General features: G+C 38.3%; 1 protein-coding gene across 4 annotated transcripts in view; it reads left to right on the forward strand.

Moving 5' to 3' along the window:
* Positions 1-25,912, forward strand: part of CHID1 (chitinase domain containing 1) — a 96,801-nt gene continuing 70,889 nt past the window's right edge. The window contains exons 1-9 of one of the 4 annotated variants that reach the window (XM_030275474.4): positions 25-64; positions 1,812-1,878; positions 3,096-3,238; positions 4,416-4,565; positions 5,929-6,061; positions 6,941-6,985; positions 8,315-8,421; positions 9,715-9,776; positions 19,014-19,106. In XM_030275474.4, coding sequence (XP_030131334.4) covers positions 3,113-3,238; positions 4,416-4,565; positions 5,929-6,061; positions 6,941-6,985; positions 8,315-8,421; positions 9,715-9,776; positions 19,014-19,106 — 716 coding nt within the window. In that variant the 5' untranslated portion in view covers positions 25-64; positions 1,812-1,878; positions 3,096-3,112. Of the gene's footprint in view, positions 65-1,811; positions 1,879-3,089; positions 3,239-4,415; positions 4,566-5,928; positions 6,062-6,940; positions 6,986-8,314; positions 8,422-9,714; positions 9,777-19,013; positions 19,107-25,912 lie in introns of all 4 variants that reach the window. The other 3 variants (XM_072929801.1, XM_030275476.4, XM_030275475.4) reach the window with 3 other exon arrangements.

The raw sequence follows: 25,912 nt of genomic DNA on the forward strand, positions 1-25,912 counted from the left end.
GCTGCCCGGAGCCGGCGGGGCGGGGCGCTGCCGCCCGCCCGCACTTCCGCGGCGGCGGCGGGCGGTACGTGGTGTCCGCAGGGCTGGGCCCGGCAGGGCAGGGAAGGGACGGAGGAGAGGGGGAGAGGGCGGGGGTGAGGCTGCGCTCGGGCGGGGGTGACGCGGCAGCCCGGGCAGGCCGGGGCTGCTCCAGCGGAGCCGAGCTCGGGGCGGCCGCGGCGGGCCGGGCTGGGGCGCTGATGCCGTAGCAGGCGTGCGGGCGCCCTGGTAGCTCGAGAGTCCGGCGAGTGTGGGAGGGAATTCTGAACGCCAAAGTGGTGCGCTTTACAAGAGGGGAGGGTTTAATGTTTACACAGGTTAGAAACGGATTTATTCTCACTCTTCACTCCCCGCTATAGCTTTTATTGCTTTCATTTAAAAATGCATCAGCAGTATGCTTCCCGGCCTTCCTTTACTAAGTGATGCAGGTTCTTTCCGTAAATGTAGTTAGAATCTAGGTTCTTCTTTATAAATAAACATTAACTTAGTGTTGTGTACCATCCATTCAGTTTCTTTGCTTGCTTATTTTGGACAGTCTAAATCTGTGCTATCTTTACTCGCTTTTAAAAATTTAGATAAATTTAAAACAGCTTTCCAAAAGTATATTACCTCATGTGGAGGCGGGGTTAAGCAACATTTGTGACCTGGCTAGGAGAGAAACCTGGCCTTCAGATTAGTTTGTCAAATGATATTTTAAGCTTTAAATTTTCCATAGTATCAGTTGGACAAGGACACAGAGGCAGATTTCAATTCTGTTTGCATTTTGCAGTGACAGAGGACATAAAAGAGTGCCAAGCGCAGACAGTTCTTCTGAGTTCAGCTAATTTGAGAAGTGTTAAAAAATGGCAGAGAGTTCATAGAAGAGAAGTTTGATGAGGATTTAGTTTTGTAAAGCTTGCAAAATGGATGCCTATATTTTCCATAAAGAGCATAGTCTGACCAATTTATCGTCTCTGTTACAGTGATGCCATCTACTTAATTTTCATTGATGTTGTTAAAGAACAAACTACTAAAATAAGTGTCCAACCAAGAGTTTATACTGGACTGTCAGTAGCAGAAACCAATTTGCCACAGGCTCAGTGCTTCCTATAAATCTAGGAGTGGATGTTGACTTAACAATAATTGACAGATGGATACGATCCTGTCAAGGAAATGACCACATTTTGATGACTAATTAGAGTTTAGGGGTGGTTTTTTAAGCTCCTGTTTTTCAGCTGTTAGATATTATCTTCTTTTCAGGGAAGTGGATGCTGTTGCTAATTGTTTTTGAAAGTGAAATCAAACACCTCTAAATCGATATATACAAGCTTCTGGGAGAATTGAGATCCTGTCCAAATAGTTAAGACTTGTATTGACTGTTCAGGCTCTCGATTGTTCCGCTCTGCAATGGTTTATAGATCTTGCCAAGTGAGATGGAACATAGAAGATACTACCAAAAGCAACCTGCCTTGTCTCATTTTTTAGAATGTGGAAAACAAGGGGGTTACCAGTGACCTTGAAATCAAAGTAGAAGCATAAGACCTTAATTATTCATAATAAGAATTTCCAGCCGTATAGCAATTCAGCTTTTACAACACTCCCTGCAACCAAGAAATATTAGAAGGCTTTCTGCTTTTATTTTGCAGTTTATAAAAGACTTGACTAAAATCTTCAAATAGTTTTATACAGGAGATTTTTGATGTTCTTTGGTGATACTGGCTTTTTTTTTAAGCTCTTCTGCCATCATCCTTCTACTTTGTTGCCTAATCATATATGCCTCTCTTTTCCTGCAGAATCCCAAAATCCTATAATAACTACATCTGTTTTTTAAAATCCTAAACCAGACAAATCCAAATACTAGTAAGTTTGTTGGGTTGTTGATTTCATGTCTGTTTCATTGAGTACATTTCCATTGAAGCTTTGTTCTTTCTGCCACAGTACTCAAAGGCTGTCTTGTGTTGTGGGATCCTGCACCTGATGTTTTGTACAGAAATAAAGTACTGAAACTTTGAGCAGTACTTGTTATCAGTGCCAGTAAAACAAGTCTTATAAATATGATTTGTAGAAACGAGCTTGTAGGTCTTAAAAATGAGTGGTAGAGTAATATAGAAAGCAAGATAGTCTTTTAAGTTCAACAAAAATTCAGAATATTGGAAAGAACCTATTTTCTTTTCCATCAGGATCTCATATTTCTGAGAAGCAGCTTGATACAGATCTAGAGCCCTGGTTTCCCACATGCCAAATTTTTTTTCTGTTTTCTTCTTCACTACTGGGAGCTAGGCTGGGAAATCAGTGCAACCTTTAACTGGGGAGAGATTGGAAAACAAACTCTGGCTGTATTTGATTTTTTTTTTAGTCTTCCTACAGATACAAGGAGTGATAGATGAACACACAACAGAACTGTTGTCTAGTAATTCTCAGTTTCTTTATTTGGAGCTAGGGCAAACTGTCAAAGTTATTCCTCTAGACAAAAAGGACATGCCTACCCCACCCCCCCTTTTTTTTTCTCTCTTCAATTTCTGTATCAGTGACTTGGCAAGGAATTGAAAACAAAGGTCTCACCTCTTGCAGTAAAGGCACGTAGCTGTAAGCATATAGCTATAATTCTTTATATCTGTTAATTAATTTATGACACGGTGACCAGGCTAGGTAGGAGCAGAAAAAAATATTATCTCTTATTTTCTATAGAAAAGGTAAGGTGGTACAATAATTGTTATGTGCAGCAGACATTTATCTCAGTTTCAGCTGTAAACAGTTGTACATCTTTAAGGGGATTCCATAAAAAGGAAGCTGCAAGGGTCCAACCCACTTCTTCTGTGAAACAGCTATTAAAACAAGGGACAAAAAAGGTGCTTGAGACTAGAAATAATCTCTCACAATGCAGTGGTTTTGTTGCCAGAGCAGAAGCACTGTTAAAACAGTACTGCCTTAGTAAGTCTGATTCTAAGCGAATGAGAAGAGATAGAGAGATAAAAAGGGAGAAGAAAGTAATATTTTTTTACTTTCTTTAGACAAGAAAACTGAATGAAACTGTTAGATTTCTCTGTTCACAGAGATTTGAACCCTTATAGTTTCAGGAGGAGAGAAACTTGATATGAGGAAAAACACCATGAGGCTTCTCTGTGCTTCCCTTTCTCTTGCCATGGTATGCTGGCTAGCTGAAGGTACCCTGTCAAAAACAGATGCAAAGAAAGGTGCTACAAAAAAACTGGAGGAAAAGGTAAGGGAAATAACTGAAATTCTTGTCTTATCTAACATATGTAGTGAATTAGGTGAACTTTGGTAAATGGCCTCTACCTCTGTTAAAACAGTGTTAATGCATTTCCGCTGAAGCTGATACTTGCAGATAAAACTTGAAACTGTCCTTTCCTTCAGCTTTTCTGTGTGTCACAAATGGTTCACTTCTTGAAACATATGATCTAGACTTCTGGAGCTTTATCCTCTATGCAAGTTGCAAAAGCAGGAAATTTTTGTCCCCTCAGGGAACATACTTCCATCCCTTTGGAAACCAGGATGGGGAACAGTTTTGGGCCAAGAGCTCTAGGCCATTTACTGGTGGAACAGAACCTTGCCAATGGGAAGGCTGTATTGTGATGAAAGATTTTGAAGAGCCTTCTAATCAGTTGTTCTTTTGCAGGCAGAAATGATTCAGAGTTCCACAATAATCAGAGCAAGCAGAGCCAGCATGCTGAAGTCTCTCTTCACTTGCTGAGCATGTTATTGTTTCCTGTCATTATGCATGTATATCTGTCACTGTTTGTATTACTTGCCCAACATCTACCAGGAAGCAAATCTCATTTGCAGGTAGGGAGGATAATGCAAGGTATTAAGGCAGGCCATATCCCTAAATTCCTTACAATGAATCAATAGATGGCTTCTGCATACCCACCATGAACATCTCATTTGATCTTCTCATTCTGTTTTTATCTACTGGGTCAATTGAAGCATCTTCCCTAAAGAAGAGCATTTAAAATCTTGACTTTCACAATGCAGCATTCTCAGACTAAAATATACCCAGTTTAAAAGCTGTCTTCAAATTCTTGGTTAAGAACTTCTAACCCATTTTTATTATTTTGGGGGTAACATGACAGAAAGCATTGATAGAAAACAGAGCACCATCAGCTGTCATAAATTGTGTTCTTGACTCTTATAATGTCTTGGGTTTTGGTTTTTGCTCATACGCTTTCTACCTTCCAAACAAAGTAAGTTTACTGATGATGACAAATCATTTCTGAGGACTTGTATGTTTCAGTTCTAAATCAAAGTGCTCTGCATAATTTAAAAGGAGTGCTCAGAGTTTAATGAAGTGATTTGTTTTGCTGTTGTTTTTAAAGTCTATTTCCACTGAAAGTGGCTGTTTCATATAGCTGGTTCTAATAACTGTCTTCTCTCCACAGAAGCTGCATTCTGATAAAAATGTTCAGGACCGGGGATTGGTAGTTGTGGATCCAAAAGCAAAGGATATTATACTGGAACATAAAAGTTATTGCTCCAAGAAGATGAAGGAACGACATTTCTCAGGAGATGTTCTGGGATATATTACTCCTGTAAGTTGATACAATGAATAAAATTTGTGCTTTGAACGAATATGCAGCAGACTGTGCTAACCTGCAAGTTTGCATTCCTGTTTTAAAAGTATTTTTATAGTAGTGACAGCTGCTGGTCAAATACAATCAAAGAGCCAGAGAAGTATTTGAGATTTTACTTGGGATTCAGGTGGTGTCAAACCCTTGTTCTCACATCCGTCTCTTGGAGGATGTCTAGGTCCTCTAGGAAGACATATATTGTTTTTCCTCTCACTAGTGTTGAGCAATACACTTAGAGCAGGTACTGGGTGTGCAGCTGCAGTGGGAGCTGCAGGTTGTGCCTGGGTGGGAGCCCCAGGCAAGGGGCTGTGACCTGGTGCTGACCTTTCAGGCAGCAAAGGGACCTGTGGCAGTGGCCAGGTGACCGGACACTGGGACACAGGAGCCAAGGGCTCAGCAGAAAGACCCCAGACTATTACAGGCAAGGAGAGTACAAAACCTGGGGATTCCTTTGCTAGGGGTCCCTCTCCAGAGGCACCAGCTCGAGCTGTTTGTGTTAGTGCACCACAATTAAATTGCTTTAAGATTCCAGACATCTGTGACTCTGCCATGGGAAACCCAGGGCTGAACCAGTGAGGAAACCCTGTCTGACTGTGAGTGTGGGGTGTGCAGGGAGCCAAGAGGGACACCCCTGGGTCACTGGAGTTGCCCTCAGTAGTAAAAGTTTGGAGTGGTGGGAGTGTGACTGCCAGAGTGGCTCCTAGAAGGTCAGACAGGGAGGCTTCCTTTATGCTGGTTTTGACAGGGATGAGGGTATTCTCCTATCACTGGTGAGTCAGGTGAAGTTGCAGTGTAGTCAGAACAGGAGGGCTGCAACTTGAACCTGCTAAATCAACAGTAACCATTGTATGCTGCCAAACTGATGTCAAACTGATGTCTTTTGCTGTCCTGTCTCCTTCAAAGCATTCTTTCTTGAATTATAAATGTTTCATCCTTTTTTTTAGAGGATACTTTTCACTTGTTTTTGTCTTACACTGCTCAAAAGACAAATACGTGCCCTATAAATTTTCACCTTTCTCAAATTCTCTTGAACATAAATTCAGAGTCTGTAAATTCAAAACTGTGTGGGAATCTACAAGCCAGTTGCTGTAGTTCAGGTGAATTAGCACAATTTGAATATTGCCTTTCATGTAGCTAGCAGAGCTTCCAGAGTACTTTCTTATTTAAATGAAAGCAATATCCCAGCAGGTTACCTCAAATTAATGAGTAGGGATCTAGCAGATGATTGCACTTCTATTAAAGAGTTTATATTGGTCAAAAGCGAAGTGAACTGTGTGTCTTACTTCTGAGTCTCTTACTTTTTTCCTTTTCTTTGTTTTTCAAGTGGAATAACCATGGCTATGACATTGCTAAAATATTTGGAAACAAATTTACACTAATCTCACCAGTTTGGTTACAAGTGAAGAGGAGAGGGAAGGAAAGGTTCCAGTTCACTGGGCTCCATGATGCTGATCAAGGTGTTGTTTTTGTTTTTTTTTTCTTTGAATATGAATTGCAACACTGTTGCAATTTTTTGGTGTTTTCTTCAGATTGAACTTTCTGTCCTCACCTGCTTCTACGTATGTACATAGTTGATTTGTCAGAAAATATAAGTGGGCATATTGGCTTTTCCACCATGCTGTCCACGAAACCCCTCTTAAAAAAATTAAAAGGCAAAGATCCTGTACAGGGGAAAACAGTGTTAGGTGTTGCACTGTGCAGTTGTTTACCTGTTGTGGGTTTTGGGTTTTTTTCTTTGCAAAAACCTTTAGGTGAATTTGTTTTAGAAAGGGAAGATAAATTTAATTTGAAGAGAATTTTTTCTCTTCATTGCAAGGAAAGTGGCAGCAAGATTAAATTTCACCTAGTGTGTACTAGTTCGTGGTTTTGAAGTTGATTGAATGTGAAATTTCATTTGAAGTAGCTATAATTCTTACTGTGTTAGTGCCAACTAACAAATTCATCCTAGTGCAAAGACTGCCAAGAGGAGTGGATGGGACACTTTAAAATACCATCTGAAAAAATCAAACATTCCTCCCAGGTGATGCCCGGTGGCTGCAGAAGTGTTACTCTGGGTAGGCACTAGGGCAGCTTCCCCAGTGAGGCAGAACTAAGCAGGGAGGGGCTGGGTGGGGACTATTGTAAGGCTGTAGTGAATGCTGTGGTGCAGGTTCATGGCTTCAGATTCTGTGCATCACAGGATGTTCTGGCTGGGTGGATTATGAACTGCTAGTATGTGGCAGGAAGATGTGTATAATGAAGCTATGCTACATCATTTGAAGAATGCTTGAAAATATGTTATCATTGTCAACATCATTTATATTTTATCAGCTGTCTTACTTGATACTGTTTGACAGGCTGGATGAAAGATGTGAGAAAAACCTCCAAAAACATAAAAATAGGTGAGCATCTGGTTTATGTTTGTTTGCTTGCTTTTTACCTTATTTAGCTTCTAGGAGAGGAAAGTAAGGCTTTCTTCCAGGTCTGCATGGGAGGAAGGAAGATTACATCAGCACAGCTGTATGAAGAAGATATCTGAGAAGAAAAATTAAAGCAGTTAACTGTAGATAGTTAAGTAACTGAAGTGTTGGCCCTCTTGAAGCCTTTGTTTTGCCTTAGCTTCTTGTCTCTAAATAAATCCTGGGTTACAGTGCCCTCCATGGAGGGATACTAGTATATAACACGGTGTGCCTCCCTAGGGAAAGAAGTCTTCAATCTTGTTGCTTGGGGTTCTGTGTAGTTAAAAAGAAAAAAAAAAATCCCAAATCTGAGTCAGTGATTCAGAATTTCCTGCATGATAGAAAAGTCTTGCTTTGTCTCATCTCCCCTTAAAGCTGGGAACTCATGGGATGTGCTGCAGTGTGTGTCTTTAGGGAAAATTGCAAACATTGGTGTAGAGATTCTGCAGTGCTAGACTTCTTACATTTGTCTATAGCAAGAATTCTGTGGAACTTTGAAATGCTTCTTGATTCAGAAGGGAGTATGAAATTTGAAATGTATTAGAAAAATTGAAGTCAGATATTTTAATGTTCTTCAGCTGCCAGAGGGTAAAGCCTTTGAAATCTCTCTATACTTTTCTAAAACAGTCTTTTACAACCATGGTAGTTAGAAGGGGCTTACACATGGCTCCATAAAATCCATTGCCTTTTCCTGAAGGCGTGATTGTCAACTGTTCCAACAGCAGTTTTCCTGTCTATTTATTTAATGTTTTGTGTTTTTAGAAAAAAAAAAAAAAAAAAGACAAAAGCTCAAGTGCTTCCCAAAAGTAAAAATTTGTCTTAGGGCATTGAGTTGAGTAGAAGAGTGAAGTAATGTAGAGCTGTGTATGGAGTAAATTAGAGTTTGAGATGAACTTTTCTGCCTCATTATTGTGGTAGAAGAGATGCACAACTTAAAGATTGTGTCTTGTGTTGTTGCTGATTTAAGACTCTACTTCAGGCCCTGAGTGATAGTTCAGTTAAGATCATTCAATCAAATGAAGGTATCTTCTCTTAAAACTTGCATCAGTGCCGATCACTAACTACATTTAAAATGAAGAAGAGTGTTCTACAGTGTCAATTTATCTATACTGCTGAAGTTGATCAGAGTGAAAAAGCAATGATCTCAGTCACAGGATATGATTTTTATTGGCATCTCTGCTTGTATCTGCTGTATTCTATTTCTGCAGAATCATTCCAGTGTAGATAATAAATTCCTTATTTTCTCTACTGATTGACAACTTTGCCTGATAGTGCCTCGAATTTTGTTTGATGGCTGGACTTACCAAGACTTTGAGAGTGTTTTTGGCAGTGAAGATGAGATAGAGGAGCTTTCCAAGAACATGGTTCTGCTAGCCAAGGTAAAAAAGCCATTAATGAAGCTTATAAAATAGCGTGAGATGATACTTGATTCCTTTTGTAATAGTTATTTTCTCATATCTCATGATTTTGTATTCTACAAAATAAAATTTGCTCAAAGCAATACTGAGGTAGGGTTCTTAATAGTGTGTCTGACTATGTTTCCAGTTTCTGTAAATATGAAATGTAGCAACACTTAAGTGCAGGTGACTGAGTCTATTGTGAGACTACATCAGTCTGATCAACATAACCTTATTGTCACTGGCTGCTGCACTCATGATTTTTGCTGCTTTAAATTACTTTTACATTTCTATTAGAAATATAATTATTGAGCTGTGGCTAAACCGCTTAATGGTATTTTCTGATAGGCAGAAAAAGGGTCATAGGTGCAATGAGTACTGTTTTCTGTACAGGAATGCATTCAGGCTCAGTGTGGTAAAGCTAAGGAACTACTTTTAATACCAAGAAACACTCACTGGATATGTATTACTGAACAGTTTTGCTCATGTCTGATCAACCAGTGTCCTCAAAATGTTAAGAAACTAGGGAGAGGAGAAGAAGAATTTCGCTAAGATTTCTGGCCAACCCCTTTCCTAATGGCTTTGGAGCTATCCTATATGTGAGAACAGACAAGTTGCACTCAAAAGACATTCAGCATTAGTGGTTGATTCATAGCAGCCTATTTATTTATTGTCAGAATAAGAGTTCTCACTTTCTACATGACGTAAAGAAATCTTACAGTGCTCTAGAGGAAATTGGATGTAGAGCTAAACTGAGTAATTTCTTAAACTTTGTAACCGATATGTCAATTTTAGGTCCTCAGTAACACTTGACCTCTTAAGGATGTCAACTCAAGTACAACAGTATTCTTGATCATGCTAAGAATAAATTATCAGAAGAGAGACTACTTGTGGGAGATACTTGGAATCATGTCTATGCCAAATTAGCATTTACGTCTTCAGACTCAAGAGATAATGAGTTTTTTCCCCTGATATACAAGTAAAAGTGTGTCAAATTATTTGCTTAACAACCACCTTTCATTAGTGTCTGAATTTTCCTAATACAATATTGGCTTTTTTTGTAAAAATAGATATAATGGATAACTAATAGAGATTTTCAACTTTTTCATGTTTGTGTTTGTTAAATGATTTAAATTTCTCTTTGTCTTCTCCATTAAATGCTGTGTTAAAGATGAATCTGGTGTAAGGATACAAAGCATGTTCAATCTGTAATAGTACAGGAAAAATAACTGCATGGTAATTAACTGTGTGTTGTTGACAATTCTCTTTATTTAGAATGAAAATTTTGATGGTTTTGTAGTTGAAGTGTGGAGTCAACTGGGAAATCAAAAGCAAACGTGAGTATAAATCTCTAGGAAGCATTTCCTAAAAATCAGCTCCTTTAAAGCATCCTTTTAATTTGTCCATGTTGATTTGAATATGTCTTTATAAATAAATACACTTAATTCTAGAACAACTAAAGGTTGTTCTGCTTTTCTTACAATGAAGTAGAGAGGTTTACCTCACTCTACATAAGCTCAAAGATTACATCATAACCTTCACAGTGGGTTTAGCAGGCCATGTTAGTCTTTCATTCTTGAGTTTTGCATGATGTAACTTGTACGAGAACTAGAGGGTTCCTGTACAGTTGCACACTCACTCCCATGTTGGCACTGGCCTTTATCATAACAGTGTTTGGTTTGGGTTACTGGGTGAGGCTTGGAGCAGTGTGATACTTTCATGACCTAAAGCAAACTCCAAACTTCTACTTCATGAGGAAAAGGCAAAATATGGTGGTGAAATTACGGTTCAGTGCAGGAATCTGAAGATTTTGGGTTAGTTTCTCAGGAAATTCAGGCATCCTTTTCTCTAAAGTACAGTGTTTCTTACAGATCTCTGTTGCTTGAAATGTCTGGGGGAAAATAGCTTCAAGAAATCTGCAGAGAATACAGACTTCATTATGGAAGGCTTTCACCTTTCAAAAAATGATTACTTCAGGTTATTCTGGTTAGGGCAAATGATGCTGACTGATGGCATATATTAGTTACTTCTCGAACTGAGTGTGCTATTAGCAGTCCTACCTTTTTTCTATAAAATTAACACTTGGAAACAAAAAATGGAAACTACAGCATCTTTTCAGCTTTGTAAAAGGCTCCATCAATTGCCCTGCAATGAGTAATCCTTCAGCTATATGCTCTTGCTTATAATTAGGTAATTTTCCAGGTTGCTCCTAAGAGCTTATCTGTATCCTGAGTTCTGAACCTAGTGCAGTGTCTTAATAAAGTAGCCAAAAAGGTGACTGAAGCAATGAGTAACTGCCAGTCAGAAGTGGGTGGTAGTGGTCATTTTATTTACTATGCATACTGTATTTAAGTAAAATCAACAGTTTTCCTATTAGTTAACATGGATATAAGACAGACTGTGTAACTGTCATTGTAAGACTCACTGAAGATAATTTTAAACATGCTGGCATGAAAATGCTGTATTGCAAGTGAAACACATAATCACATTTTCTATTAGCCCCAGGGTGAGTTTATTTGTGGCATGATAAAAATACTGCTCTCTTCCAGGACTAATGTTGGTTTAAAACAGTGTTGTTTCACAGAATCACAGAATAAGCTGAGTTGGAAGGGACCCACAAGGATCATTGGGTCCAGCTCCTGTCCCTGCACAGCACCATCCCCAGGAGTCACACCATGTGTGTTGTCCAAACACTTTCTGAACTCTGTCAGGCTGGTGCTGTGAGCACTTCCCCGGAGAGCCTATTCCAATACCCAAGCACCCTCTGGGTAGAAAACCTTTTTTTAATATCCAATCTAAACTTCCCCTGATGCAACAACTGTTACCAGTGTCTGCCCCTCCTCTTCCCCTTATGAGGAAGTTGTAAATGGAATTAGGTCCCCCCTCAGTCTCCTCCATGCTGAGCAGACCAAGTGACCTCAGCTGCTCCTCACCCAGCTTCCCCTCGAGACCTTCACCATCCTCATGCCCCTCCTTTGGACAATCTCTAATAGCTTCAGCTCATTTTAATATTGTGGCACCCAAAACTGCCCCCAGCACTGGAGGTGAGGCTGCCCCAGTGCAGAGCAGAGGGGACAGTCCCCTCCCTTGCCCAGCTGTGCCTGATGTCCCCAGGACAGGTTGGCCCTCCTGGCTGCCAGGGCACTGCAGACTGAGACCCAACTTCCCACGGACCAGGAGCTCCAGGGCCCTTTCCACAGCACAGTTTACCTAACTGCTGGACATTTTGTCCAGAAGGATACTATGAAAAACAGGTGTCGTAAAAACTGTTTATACAGGAGATACTGCTGTTTAGTTGCCTCAGCCTTCAGTTACCTGAGTGTTATTTAGGTGAAGCACCACTTTCATTCACTATTTGTCTGTTATTCATAGAAAGGAGTGGGAAGTATCTTCCATAACTTCTGAAAAGGAAAGGGTTATTCTCATGCCATATAATGGTAACTGGATCCTTTTCTCTGAGATGGTAATGTGTAATCATATGTGGTCACTGTGAACAACACTTAAGGATTATCCTAACTTAAATGTGAGATTGTTTGTCACAAAAGCATAAAGGGAAACAAGTTAGGAACTGCAGATTTTCTTCCATTTCAAGACTTGATCTAAGGGCTTCATTGGAAACTCATCAGTGGGTTTTTCCTCCTTTTATTGCTGTGTCCCTAGAAATGGTTAGGGCATTTAAGTTGAACAGTGCCTTGGGTTGGGCTTGCAGCATTCTGAATTATGCCAGTTGAGACAGAAAGCTGAAGCTGGGCTCAGTGTGCAGTTACAGCTGTTTTGTGAATGTATGAAACTCACATAATTACATGGTAATTTTGTCTTACGATGCTTCTAAGTTGTGGGACCATTGTCTTCATTTTGAGATTGTGTTTTCATATCACTAGCTTTGAAACTCAATGGCTTGGCTATCCAGTGCCCGGGAGTTTTCCCTAATAATGTATTTGGAGGGAACAACTTCTTAGAACAGAACGTAAGGGGCAAAATTAAGTGAATTTATTACGTTGGCAAGCTTTTTTTTTTTTTTGGTTTTTTTTTTTTTTTTTTTTTTTTTTTGCACTTTGAGTGCTGTTACTTTGGGATCAGTTCATTTCATTTTGAGTAGCAGAGCAGAATTTTTTCTGGGTGGACATGGACAGTCTTTTGCTTCGCATGAGTTGTTGGAAAAGTTGTAGCAGCGCAATGCCTCCGTTAGCCCAGAGTGTGGCAATATTGTAACGCGAGTCACAATACATTTAACACCTGATCTTCCCTCAGCTTGTGTCTTTCGAAAGTGGCAAACCCCAGTAATAAAGCAAGTTCTTAACCTTGGAAAGGTGGGGATTAGTTCGCAGGAGATGTCAGCACAGAGGTGAACCCTAATCCTTTGGAGATGTGAAGTGTTTGTAGGATGGTATTTCTGCATGCTCCAAATAAAGCATCTGTCATAACTGTTAGGTCAAGTGTAGGCTTTCCTGGTTCAGATCCTTCAAGGTCAAATGTCTGGAACTAGCTTAACCTGCTTCTGGTTAAAGGGACAAAAGATCATAATGATGCTCCTGGGAACAGATATTTTGCCTTCAAACTACTTTCAGAGCAGTCTAACAATATAAGGAGACCTGCCTAGCTAATAGAGATTATTCAAGTTATTTAATGTGAACATGTTTTGGTTTAAAATAAAATAAAAATAAATCCCTTTTTCCTCTGACATACAAGGAATAATCTCACATAAGCAGTTATAATAGGTTATTGAAACTCAACACAGGTGCATGAAAATGTATGGTATACACTGCAGCTGCCATGTTGCTTTATGCAATGTTAGAGCAGTGCTGTCGATCTAGGAGAAATATTACACAGAGAATCATTATGGTTTTCATTTTTCAGAACCTAAATTAAGTGCCTGCCTAGCCATTAAATTAATAAATGGCACTCAATTATTCTATATATTTCATATATCTATGCTGGGAGGAAAGCTATGGAAAATATTCCTGTGATGTTTTTAACTGTGTTATGGAAAATATCTGAGATCCCGTCCAATGCACTGCATTAGTGGTGCAGGAACACTTGATACAGCACAGATTTCTTTATCCAGCTTAAAATGACAAGGAGAGGATTTCCTTATGGAACATTTGTGCCTGATACGTTGTTTCAGCTACAAAATCAGCATCCACTCTCTGAAGACAATGTGCAGTCATAATTTCTAGCAGAGTGCCCCCAGAAGCAGGTGAGTCTGCAAAAGAATCTGAAAACCTGGTAATTAGAGTCCTAACTCACCAAGAAACTGGGCTATGATTTAAAAACTACTTCATATATCAGAAAGCTGAATTAATTGCAGCTGAAGGTCTCTTCTCAATTGATCTCAGGTGAGTAAGTGTCCCATAAGATACCACTTTTCAATAGCTGAACCTTAATATTGGATGGGCATTTTCATAACACATGCAGTCCCTTGATACTGAGGCTTAAGAATTGCCTAAAAACTTTGTGATGATTAAATTATGTAAGAATCTTCATCTAACAGGTTAACAGTGCTAGCTCTTCAGTAACACATAAATCCTGTGACCCACCTCTTTAAGAACCTGTGATCACTGAGCACTTTTAAAATTAGGTAAGCTTAGACACTTCTCTCTCAACCCTTTGCATGCTTCCAGAAAACCTTTCTCTTTTGGGGTACTCAAGTCAACTTTAGAAATTAATGAAAATTTCTCCTTCGAGGCCCAAGGAGTTATCTAAGAGTCTTCAGTTTCCTGTTTATTCTCGCTGGCATCACAGATGAGGTGAAATGTTGCTAAGAAGTTAAGTTGCTGGCATCCACTAAAACATGAAATTCTGTGGTTTCAGGCTCACTACATATCTTCTGTTTTATGTCTTCTTAAGCAGAACTATGTCAAACTAGTTTGGGTTTTTTCTAGAACAAAGATTTTTCAGTCATTCTGGTTTGGGGTTATAGAATTGTTCTGTAATGCTTAGCAGACTAAAGTCTTAAATTATATAAGTCCTTTGTGCTGCTTTGTTTTGCATATTCATTAAATGTTAATTTATCAACATTATCAATTTTTATAAGAGAATTATGTGCCTGGATGTATCTGCCTGCTTTCATGTTAGATATCCTGAGCAGCCTCTTCTCTGTCTGTTCACATAGGAGCCTTGGTGTCTCGAGTCTTACATAGCAGTGCATGCTGTGTATACTTTCACATGTTGAAAGTGACATTAGGATCTTCTGTTTAGGTTCTTAATTTTAGAAATAACACCCATTCCATCTGAAGAACCTGAATTGCTTTGATATGTGTGTGTGGGTCTGTTTTGGGGGCTTTATAGTGACCACTTTAGGCTCTTGCAGATGTCTAATACAGATACTTTGAAGTACCCTCTGTAACACTGGTGCCTACTTCTTTCCTGTGTTTTCTGGGAATAGAATTATTAATATACAAATCACAGTGGAATCAAATTTAATGGGAGGTGAAAGACTGCGTCTAACTGATGCTGTTTCCTTTCATGCTAGCAATCATTGCAGAGTGAAAAAGGGTTCAGCTGCCCACCTCTTACCCTAACACATAGGAAAGTAGGCTCCTAATAGAAATCTAAATGAGCTGAGATAGCCTATGCAGATGATACCGCAATTCTAATCTGTTTTGTGGCTTCTTATAGTTTAAACCCACTTCTTCTTAAATAACTCTATTTTTTTTCTAAAACTTTCTTGCCTGATTTTGCAATACAATATTTCAAGTTATTCATCTCCTGGCATTTAAGTTTAGAAATGTACATGGCAGAAATATTGAGACATGTGAGCAGGCAAAGGTTCTCCTGCTTATTTACCTAACAGCTAGACAAGGCCATGTCTCACTTACTAATCTCAATTGTGGGTGTACTGGGTGGGTTTATTTTTCTCCAAAGACCTGGATATGTTGTAAAAAAGGCATAATCTACTCATAATACTCTTACAGGCTACATAAAAATGCACACAATATTCTGATCAGTCCAGCATTACTTCACAGATGGCATTGCCATCACACAGAATCAATCTGAAAAACGTGTTTTTTTTTGGTCACTCTATGCAGAAGATGACCTTCAGGCATCTTATTAATGTTGGTAGGAGTATAGGATGAAAAATTCTTCTGGTAGTTGTATCCTTCATGTTAGTCCCTGAAAAATTAATCTATTAATCAATGATTTCCCATAATTCACTCCAGTTTATTCGTATTAACTAGGCAGTGAAATGGCAGAAAAGAGCAATTTCTTTTTCAAGTAGACAGCTTTATTTTGTCCAATTTTCTTGACAAGGCATAAATTTTAGGGAGCAGTGACTCCCAATTTATGCAGAAAGGTGGCTGAAGTTGGAAAGCTGCAGAGCTTTGGAGGATGGTGTAACTGAAGGGAAGGTATGTAAACCTTTCATATCTTCTGCAAGGCCTTTCAAATGCATTGACATGCCACTCTTGTGCACTGAAGTAAACTGTTCTAAAAGGTGCTAAAACCACAGTAGACCAGCAATGCTGGAAAAAGTGATGTTTGGAAAAATAAGCTTGCCACAGACTATGGATGATGAAAATTTGGAGGTCTGCATACTTTATAGGGGACAAGGTACTTTGAAATCATAAACACTTAGAAAATTGACCTACCAAATAGTAATGGTGAGAGAAGGCCTGAAACAGTGTGAATGAAGTAGACCTTAGTTAGCTCAAGATAGACTCTTAAAGCTGCCAATATTTCAGTAGCTACTCTGAAGTTAAACTTTACTATAGTGAAGTGTCTGGTAAATATTTAATGAAGCTTTTTTAGAAAGATTGATTCTATTCCTACTTTCCTGTACCTCATTATAATGTTTAAAATGTCAGCAGCTTTTCTTTCAAAATTGCCAATGGTAACATTGGAGAATATTGCATTTAAAACATTAAAAAACACTGTTGGGACACAGTAAAGTTTTAATTTATAGCACAATAAATGAACATTCTGCTATTGCTCTTTGGAGGAGAGGGAAAAGTGCACATTTGATTTATTTCATCTGTCTTGGCCAGCACATGGAAGTGAGCCTACATTCATCTTTAGCCATTAATCCTGCCTGATTTGCCAGAAAGTTTTCAGGACCCAGAACCCTGGCTTGACAGGTTAGTGAATAGATACTAATTTGGGTTTCTTGAGCAAAAATCTGCATTTGTCCAGCTGTCCTTTTTCTTCTTGACCTCCTTCAAGTTTAAGGTAATTATTTTTCAGCCAGATCAATACTGATTGAATTTTGTGGGGGGAGGATAGGAAGTGGCTGTTTATATGTAGCTTGTTCTAGAGTCCTGACTGTACCAACAATCCAAACTGCATTCCCACCCCTTTTTCAGGCCACAAATCTCTGTTCTGTGTTTACAGTTGTAGGTTGTGGGTCTACACTTATATGTTTCAAAATATGACTTTTTTTTTGCAGTCACTGTTTTTGTGGGTATGTCACTGCCTTTGTGGATAAGTTTTTGCCTGTGCAGAATGGGAGTGAGGATCTTAAACTTGTTTCTAAATTGAAAAGTTGTTATCTTGTTCTATACCTATGCTAGGGGTTTTTTGTCCTATCCGACCCTTCTTTTTATCCTTTCATAGTCTCAAGAGTTAAAGTCAGCAAATGTTTTGCACAAAATAGAGTTTTCAAAGCTCCTACAGCTAACAAAGCCAGCCAGGCAGAGAAGAGAGATACCTGCTGATGAACACTGGAATAATCTCAAGGCGAGAGGAATTTATTCTTTGGTCAAATTTATCTTACATATAGTATGTCTGACATCTAATAAAGGTTGAGTTATACTGTAGTTCAGGCATAATTAGTTAGAAAGGTGACTAAACCACAAGATACAAATCAGTGGGAAATCTTGATTACCTAGTTTTAATACTGATTTTAATTTTTGATAAGATTATGTCATGTAGGAGTTGTGATAGATGTATATGTTTGTGTCAATAAATGTCTGTTTAGCTTAGTGTTGTAATTTTTTAATGTGCTCCTATGGAAAAGGATTCTTTTATGCTATAATTGTTGTGTCTGAATAATGGCACTCCTAACGTGGAATGCATGTGGTAAAGTAGCATGGGGGAAAGCTGTTGGCTTCCCAGAGCAAGAATGGTAGAAATACATGCTGCAGACAGGCCAAGAGCTGATTCCTGTAATCCCATGTCTTCCCCCAAAAGAGAACTGTAGGTGGCAGTGTGATAGTTCATTGTTAAGGGCTGTCCAGCACAGCTAGCTCTAAAATTGTAGGCACAAAATATTGCTAGTGTTGGAAAGGTGATAAAACATGCTTTATTTGCTTGCCAGGATTTTGAGAGTAATGGCTTTTGTAGGCCCTAGGAAGTTTACATCAGGCATCAAACCATTTCAGGGAAAATGGAAATACTTGGTTAGCTTTGGATAGTGTTTCAAGTATAAACACTGTGATTGATAATTATATAGGAAGAGCAATAGCTTCAGGAGGATATCTCTAGAATTATACTGCCTTGAAAGACATGATAGTACCAAGATGTTGTTTCTGAGAGTTCAGGTCTAATCCAGTTTAAGTGGAGCAAAGAGCTTGGATAGTGGCTTTTGTCTATTCTGCCTTTCCTGCTTAAGCACTTTAAGCCTCCTGGAATGGATGGTGAAGTTGCTTTCTATTTGATTGTGGTTCAAGTGTAGTCCTAAACAGATCTAGAGTTCTGTACTAATACCATCTGACTGTGTTTGTGGATCCTTGTGGCCAGTGAAAAATATGAAAGTTAACTTTGTTCTGAAGACTCAAATGACTTAAGAAAGGCACTCAGAAGAGCTATGTTTGTAGTGAAAATTTAAGGTACTCTTGGATCCTCTTAAGGTGACATTGAACTTACTTTCTGCAAATTGAAGGTTTTTCTGTTAACATCAGCCTTCCAGTTAGGAGTGCTAAAACCAGTTTGCATAAGAATTTGAAAGTTTATTTTGCTATTGAAATACCAAGAATATGGATATGAAAATCAGCTTTTGTGGAATGTAAATGATGCAGACGGAAGATGCTATTTCCAAATACAATATTGTCAAACATATTTTGTAGGTATACAGTGTAGTATGGGGAAACAAAAGGATTACTTATACAGGAAAAAAAACAGTAGAAGAAATGTTTCTAAACACAGGCCTCAGAAATATCCCTTGAAGAGTGCATGTTCTGCTGTGAAAGTATCTTCACAAAATCTTGTGTGCAGCAACACAGTGGCAAATTTTTCTTCAAAATTTGCTTCTTCAGAATAGTGTTTGGTTCTTCTATTGATCTAATTGTTTTCACCAAAAATGACCTCAAGAAGTGACCTGCTCTAATAAAGTATGCTGTCTTGTTTTATATGCTAACAATGCATAGTTAGAAAAATAAAATAAAACTAAGAAACACTTAAAACCCAAGGTTTCAATAAAACTAAGACTGTCTCAAGCAGTGCAGTGTTCATAGTTCTTAAAAAGAGTAAACCTGATCAATCTTCCTAATTGTTTTTTTCTGCTATGATAATTTGCAACAAATTGTGTTTGTCTCTCTTGCCAGCTGCATCTTTTCAATTATTACTACTGTTGCTTGGTTTTGTCATTATATAGCAGCAGTTTTCCTGCCTTTCCCTCTAATAGTATATTTCTCTTTCAGGGAGTTGATTCACTTGCTCACTCACCTTTCTGAAGCTCTGCATGAAGCACAACTTAAACTCATACTGGTCATCCCTCCTGCAGTTGCAGCAGGGTGAGTATTCCTCTTTAGAGGGCAGTTTTCATGTGAGAAATACTTTCTTGTCTGATAAACAGTAAGTTCAAAGCTTTGTTCAAAGCTGTGCAGTTTAAAAGAAGAAGAAATTATTTGGGTTTGATTGGTAGTCCTTCCTCCATGCATGTTGCACTGAATAGTTTGGTAACTATGTGCATTCATATATACCTCTTAATTTCTGATGTGATAGAGGAGCCAACAAGGAGAGGTGCTATGCTGGACCTTGTTCTCCCCCACACTCCAGCTGGGGTGTCATGAGAATAGAGAAGAGAGGCAGAATTCCCTCCCTTGGTGCAACCCAGGATGTGGTTGGATTTCCCAGCAGCAAGTGCACAGTTGGCTAACAATTGCATAGTTAGCAATGCAAGACTTCTTTTTTCCCCCAAATTTCCTTCCTTCCTTTAAGATGTTCAGCAACCCTATTGCCTGCATATGAAAACTCAGTAACGTAAGTCAAACAGAGAAGCATTGTTAGGTACTTTTTCAAATGAGAGTCAGTAGCCAGCTAATGAAAAATATGACAATTTCTTATTTTTCTCACTTTGGGCTGTACAGCAATATGGATAGGCTCAGCTAGTACAGATTATGAGAGTTCAACAGCACAGTTTCAGGACAGTGTTTTACAGCCTCCTAAATTTCTTTTAGGCTGTCACATCTTTCAGTGTACATTCATTTTCAAAGTGCCAAACAGGCTGAGAAAATTGAATGCCTGAGCAGTCTGGTAAATGTTGCTTCTGTGGCTGGACTTTTCTCTACAATGACCTCAAGTTTTCTTTGAGTTTTATGAGGAGGTCCTATAGCATGTTGGGGAAATAAAGCATTTATACTTACAGCTATCTGTGTGGACTTAAATGCATCTGGCTGAAAAGATTCAGGGATCCTGTAGCAGATGACTAAAAGGTTGTCTTTGTGCTGAGGTCAGTTAGCATCTGCCCTATAACTGTGGTGTCACCTCTTCTGTTGGTTAGTAATGTAACCCATCCAAACCAAATCCTGAATATAGGTACTTCCTACCATCTTAAGACTGTAAGCCCAGAACAATATCTACCTAATTTTGTTTTTCAATAGCTGCCTGAAATCTGATTGCAGTTTGTTTTCTGTAAAGTATGTACTTGAGGGTACTTCTTGTTTCTTTATATTTTCCTCTGTTTCATGCAATAACTGATTTATATGCTTACAAGAAGTAGCTAGTTTAATGCAAAAATCCCTTTGCTTCCTGTGTGGGGCTGCCCACCCAATTTTGATAGGCAGAGAGAGAGAAACAATGTGTTGAAGACTGTGGCAAAAGAAAACAATAAATTCTATGTAAATGGCTAAAGTAGAGTTTTGTAAAACATTAGCTGTGCAGAGTCCTTTACTTAAAGGACTGAAGGCCTAGCTGCATTTTGACGATATTCCTTCATATCCCTCAAGCACCTATGCTTTTACCTTGGCTCAGGATCATTAATCCTCTAGTTCCTTGCAGATTTCTCTGGAAAATTGTGTGCTGGTATGCCTTTGCATCACATGACTTTTCAGTGGTGCTAACAAGTCCTTTGAGTTTCTTCTGATATGGTTAAATCAAAAATAATGTGAAATTAGTGTGTCTAATCTCCTGTCTGTCATTTATTCCAATCTTTCATGCTGCCCTCTTATGTCCTACATCTCATCCCAACTGATGGTTACTTTAAAAAGTAATTTTCTGTTGCTATTAATTTTAATCTATTACAGGTAAAGAAAAAGAGGAAATTTCAAAACATTTTTCTAAAATGCCTTGTTAGTCACTGCATTACACAGATGCTTTTTAAAATGCTAATGCATGCTCTGGTAGAATTTAAGTAATTTCCATAAACACTGTTCACATTTGAAGTGCATTTGTGCTTTGGGTGGTAGGGAGAAAGTGGAGAATAACATAAACCTCAACATTTCTGTTCATTGTGATACCTATTGACATTACCAAGGTCAGCCAGAGGGACCTAAGCTTGATTTGCTTCTATAAGTCATGTGGGGCTCTATAGTCTATTTTTTAAAAGTCCCTAAACAAGAGTTAGAGCCTCTATAATACCTCTGTATTCTTAAACATGTTTTGCCTGGACCAGAATTTGCATTTTTAAGATAACTATTTTTCAGGACTATTTCTGGATTGAACACTACACTGAAGTTTGGATCTTGTATTGTCATTGCTTCCTCCTGCTGTCCTGCATATTGACACAAGTCAGGTCACATTTCCGAAATCTTTCTGAACTGGGATTTAGGGATGAACTATTAGAGCTGGAAAGAGATGCCTATTTAAAGTGTAATTTTTAACCTGAAATAAGTTGTACATGCCTGTTTGTAGAGGAACTGTGAGAAATAACAGCTGTAGTTTATATAAAAGAATCTGAAAGTCTCATTTCTCTAAACTAATTATATATGTATCTTTATTCATTCCTAAAGATTTTGGGATTTATCCATAAACCTTTATAGCCCAGGAGAATTCATTAATCACATTCTTTTCCATCAATAATCTTACATAAGCCACCTGTCTGTCTTCTGTGTGTGTGTTCTTATTGCATTAACTAGAAGAAACACAAAAGTTTTTGAGTAAATAGGTTGTTGCAAATAGAGTCATAACTTACAGAAACATCCTAAAACACTCACAATGTCCATGTATATTTTAAAGCTTAGAAATATATTTGATTTAATGATATCAACAATCAGAATTCTGAAATTTTCTTTCTACCTTACTTGGCTTTTTGGATAGAAGCTGTACTTGAAAATACTTGATTTATAGGATACAAGGCTTGAACTGAAAAGCACCTCATACTGTGTATTAAATATCTCGTGACTTGAAATTCATTTTGGGTTTTAAGACTTCCTCATGGTTGAAAGTGTGCTTTAATGCATCTTACATTCTTTAGTTTGTGGAATCACTGTAGGCTGTTAATCAAAAATACAGAAAAAGGCATGAAAATAAGTACCATCAAGAATCAAATAATATATCAGAGTTCAGCAGCTGGCAATAGACTGATAAAGGAGACATGAGCAGTATGTGGAATATCCTACCCAATTGGGATGTTAGGAGCTGAAACATTGTCCCTTTTGTGTTCTACCCTGATTAAAATTTAAAGAGAGCATAGTCAAATGTAAGCAGTTTATTTAGGAATTTGTAATTTAGACTCTTTTGATATGCATTAAGATCAAAGCAGTCTGTCAGCAAATGCGTTCTGAAAGGAGACACTTAAGAGCTAAAAATACCAGTTTGCTGAGGGAAAACCCGTCTGGAAAATGCAGCACTGCACATGAAATCGAGTGTGGGATGCAGGAAGAAAACATGTTGGATCATCTGTTTAACTTCTCAAATTCAACTTTCGCAACAAAAATTATATCAATCCTCTACTGAACCTTGCTTTAGTAACTGAAGGGGTGCCTTTGGATTTTGGTTTGCTTTTAAAATGTTCTGGACTAAAAGAAAACTTAACTCTTTTTAAATCCACACATTTTATAGCTTTTGACAACATTAACCAGAGGCAGTTTAGGTGGCATAAGTAAGAGAAGTCAAGAGTTGGAAATGTGTTCGGATGTTGATTAGGAGTCAGGAATCTCTCTAGCAAGCTTTACTGTCACAGAGAATGCTTGTAGAGTTCCCATGCTGAAAAACAGAGATTGAGATAGTGTTTTCATCCACTTGATGTCTAGGAATTGCATGATTTTCCTGAAAATGTAAATGATTTACAAAAGAGAGGAACATCAGGAGCCAAAGCTATTCTTTATGAAGTGTCTATGTGTGTAATTCTCCCTTGTGGATTGGAGTTATGCAGTTGCAGATGTCTGAAGAGGCATGCAAGGATTGCTGTGGTGTGTAAGTGGTTGCTAGAGCTAGATGATTTGCTGAAGACTTCCACGCTGTCTTTCAACAGAATGGCTCAAAAAGTTAGAGTTTTACTGCTTTAAATGTGCATGCGCACTGATGCACGTATAAACTATGGGTATCATTTCCATGTCAGTGGGTAGCCACGCATATTTATGTCCATTGCTGATGGTGAGGAACTCCATTGGTCCTACTAATCCTGGGCTTGATTAAATTCCTGACTTAAATATATGCAGTTCAGTGTTTTATTGTACTGCAGAAATTATACTGGGAAAAGATGTGTGAATGTTTTTATACGGATTTCAGAAGCTGACACCTTTGAGGCAGGACGGTATGAAATGACTCCAGAAGGCTTCAGAGTATAACTCTCATTTATTTAAAATACACCGCTCTTTTTATAGAGAGCTCTGTTTGGACCAATTCTATTGGTCCTGAAGTAAAAACATCTCAAACCATTGGTGTGCAGTGAATGACACACAGTGGCAGAACTTATCTATAAACAATGTGAACAACAAGAGAGATAAAGAATTATTTACATTCTTTCCCAACTGTTTCCCAGGCTTTTGCCTGGTTAGAAACCTTCGTTTTCTCTCTGACTGAACTGAGAATACCCACAACAAGCCTCTTTCCAAACAGGATAGCTGTCCTGGAGTGAACTACCTTTTTGCCTAAATATGCACTTGCATAACTATGTTGGGGGAAAAAATAAATATTGCAAATGGACCTTGAAATGTGGTTGCACCTGTTCTCATAAGTTTTAGGCATTGGGTTGGTTATTTGGTTTCTTTGTACTTAAATTCATTATAATATTAGGAATGTATTCTCAAAGCAAAAAGTGAGATTTTGTATAGTAACTCTTTTCTCTCTGCAAGTAAATTGAATTTTATCTGATTAGATTATTGCATGTTTTGTCCAGGTTCAGCAACCATTTTTTCACTGTGTTTCCTGATTACTGTCAAGAAAACAATGAGTAAAGAAAATAAGGTTTATTTACATAAGTTATCATTGGAGGGAGCATCAGTAATTTTCCTGTTTCTTGCTGTCATGAGAAAGAACAAAGACAAAAAGTTCCTGGAAGCTGTAGGTTTCCTTCACAGGGGTTCTCAATATATCTGTGGCTGTATAACCATTGCCTTCCTGGCATTTGTAGTTTATTACAGACTTTAAACATACAATATAAATATGTTAAGTGTCAGTATACACTCATTAAAAGCTGTTCATTTTGTTAGCACAGTGTTAAATAACCCTGTATTTAGGTTGTTAGTGATTGCTTTCCTTGGGCTGTTATCATCCCCTGAAGTATGATCCTTTGGGCAAAATAGAAGTAAAAATGGCATTGGCTGTGTCACTTGATAATATAATACTATACTCTTTATTGACATTTTGATGGTTAGGATATGCACTAGGCAGTTTTCCCAGTGTGATGGATATCCTTTTTAACACACCTCTTTTCAGGTTACAAGACAGTAGCTGCTCCTTGAATAACAGATGATTCTTTATCTCTTGATATTGTACAGAATCTGTAAATGACAGAGACTAAACTGGGAAGTAAACAAGTAAACTCAGGTGCTGAGGTGAGGCTTCCCTGTCAGCATGATCTGTGGTGGGGCACGCTAGTGTGCTGCCCAGGGGGTTTCCTGAACTGGAAAACCCTCAGGGAACTCCACAAGGAGGTAAATTGGTTTAGGATTATCCAGGAGTCAAAGAGAGGAATGGATTACAGGAGTCACACCCTACCTTCCCTGGTAGAAACCTTTTAGGGAAACAGGGCACATGACACAAAAGATTCCCTGACATCTTTCCACCTGGCTGAACATGTGACTTAAGGGATAGGGGGCAATGGTGACAAGTTCCTGCCCGTTGCAGTAGTTGCATCTCCTCTGTCATTTCCCCACCTTCCCCACTTTGTCATTATTAAGAGTTTTAGAGTTACAGATGTAGCTAGTGCTGCATTTCTGGAAAAAAAATCAAAAATCTGCTGAAAAACCTCTAAAACTTTGTAGCTTTGTATGTATCAATCATAATTAAAATGCATGGAAGACAGTGTTAGAAGGAGATTGTTTCAATTGTTTAAGAAGCCTCAGGTAACACAAAGTAGCTTTATACTTTAGTAATTTTATCAAGTCTAGCATAATAATAACCAGATATGTCAAACCTTGATCCTTGATTTAAGTAATTGTACGCAAAATAGCTGCTGTTCTTGGCTATGTTTTAATAACATGCTTGCCAGTAGAAAGCAGAGGTCAGTGAGCAAGATGGTTTCATTCAGCCTTGTGGGATAGTGTCGGGGATTATTAGTAAGAGTGAAGCACATTGTAAACCAACCACTGGAACTGTCACTGTCCTCATGACATTCTCAAAAAATGCTACTATTGTGAAATTGCATACAGTTTAGCTAGAATAATTTATCTCCTGACTATTTTCTGACAGTATATATCAAAGCAGTATTTAAATTAAAACCAAACATATTTCTTCCTGATAAAAGGTACTCTTAACCTCACAGCTTCTAGAAAAATTTCTCTCTTTATTGACTTCTTGAAATGCACAGCTGTAGTGCATCTGCTTTCATTTTAAAGCTACAGGAACCCAAACCACTTTCTATCTTTAAGTATTTGAACATAATGTATGTTCTTGTCTCATCAAAATACAGCAAGCATCCCCAACTTTGGATTTCATATTTGCATATGCGAAGAAAAAAAAAATTACAGCTTTTCTTCCTGTTACTTAAAACTCCTATAGGTATGTATTATCAGTATTTTACAGCACTAAACTGCCACTTCTTCAAAATTAACATTTTAGCTACTCAGTTTATTCTTTATTCTTGCTGCAAAAAACATTGTGGACGTGAAGTACTGTCTGAAGTATCTTCAGCCTTTTTTTGTAGAGCTGCTCTGCAATGAAAATTGCCAGAATCATTACACCTATCCACTAGCAGTTGATACCAGCTTAGTTTTGC

Source organism: Taeniopygia guttata, chromosome 5 (assembly GCF_048771995.1).
Source record: "Taeniopygia guttata chromosome 5, bTaeGut7.mat, whole genome shotgun sequence".
Classification (NCBI taxonomy): Eukaryota; Metazoa; Chordata; class Aves; order Passeriformes; family Estrildidae; genus Taeniopygia; species Taeniopygia guttata.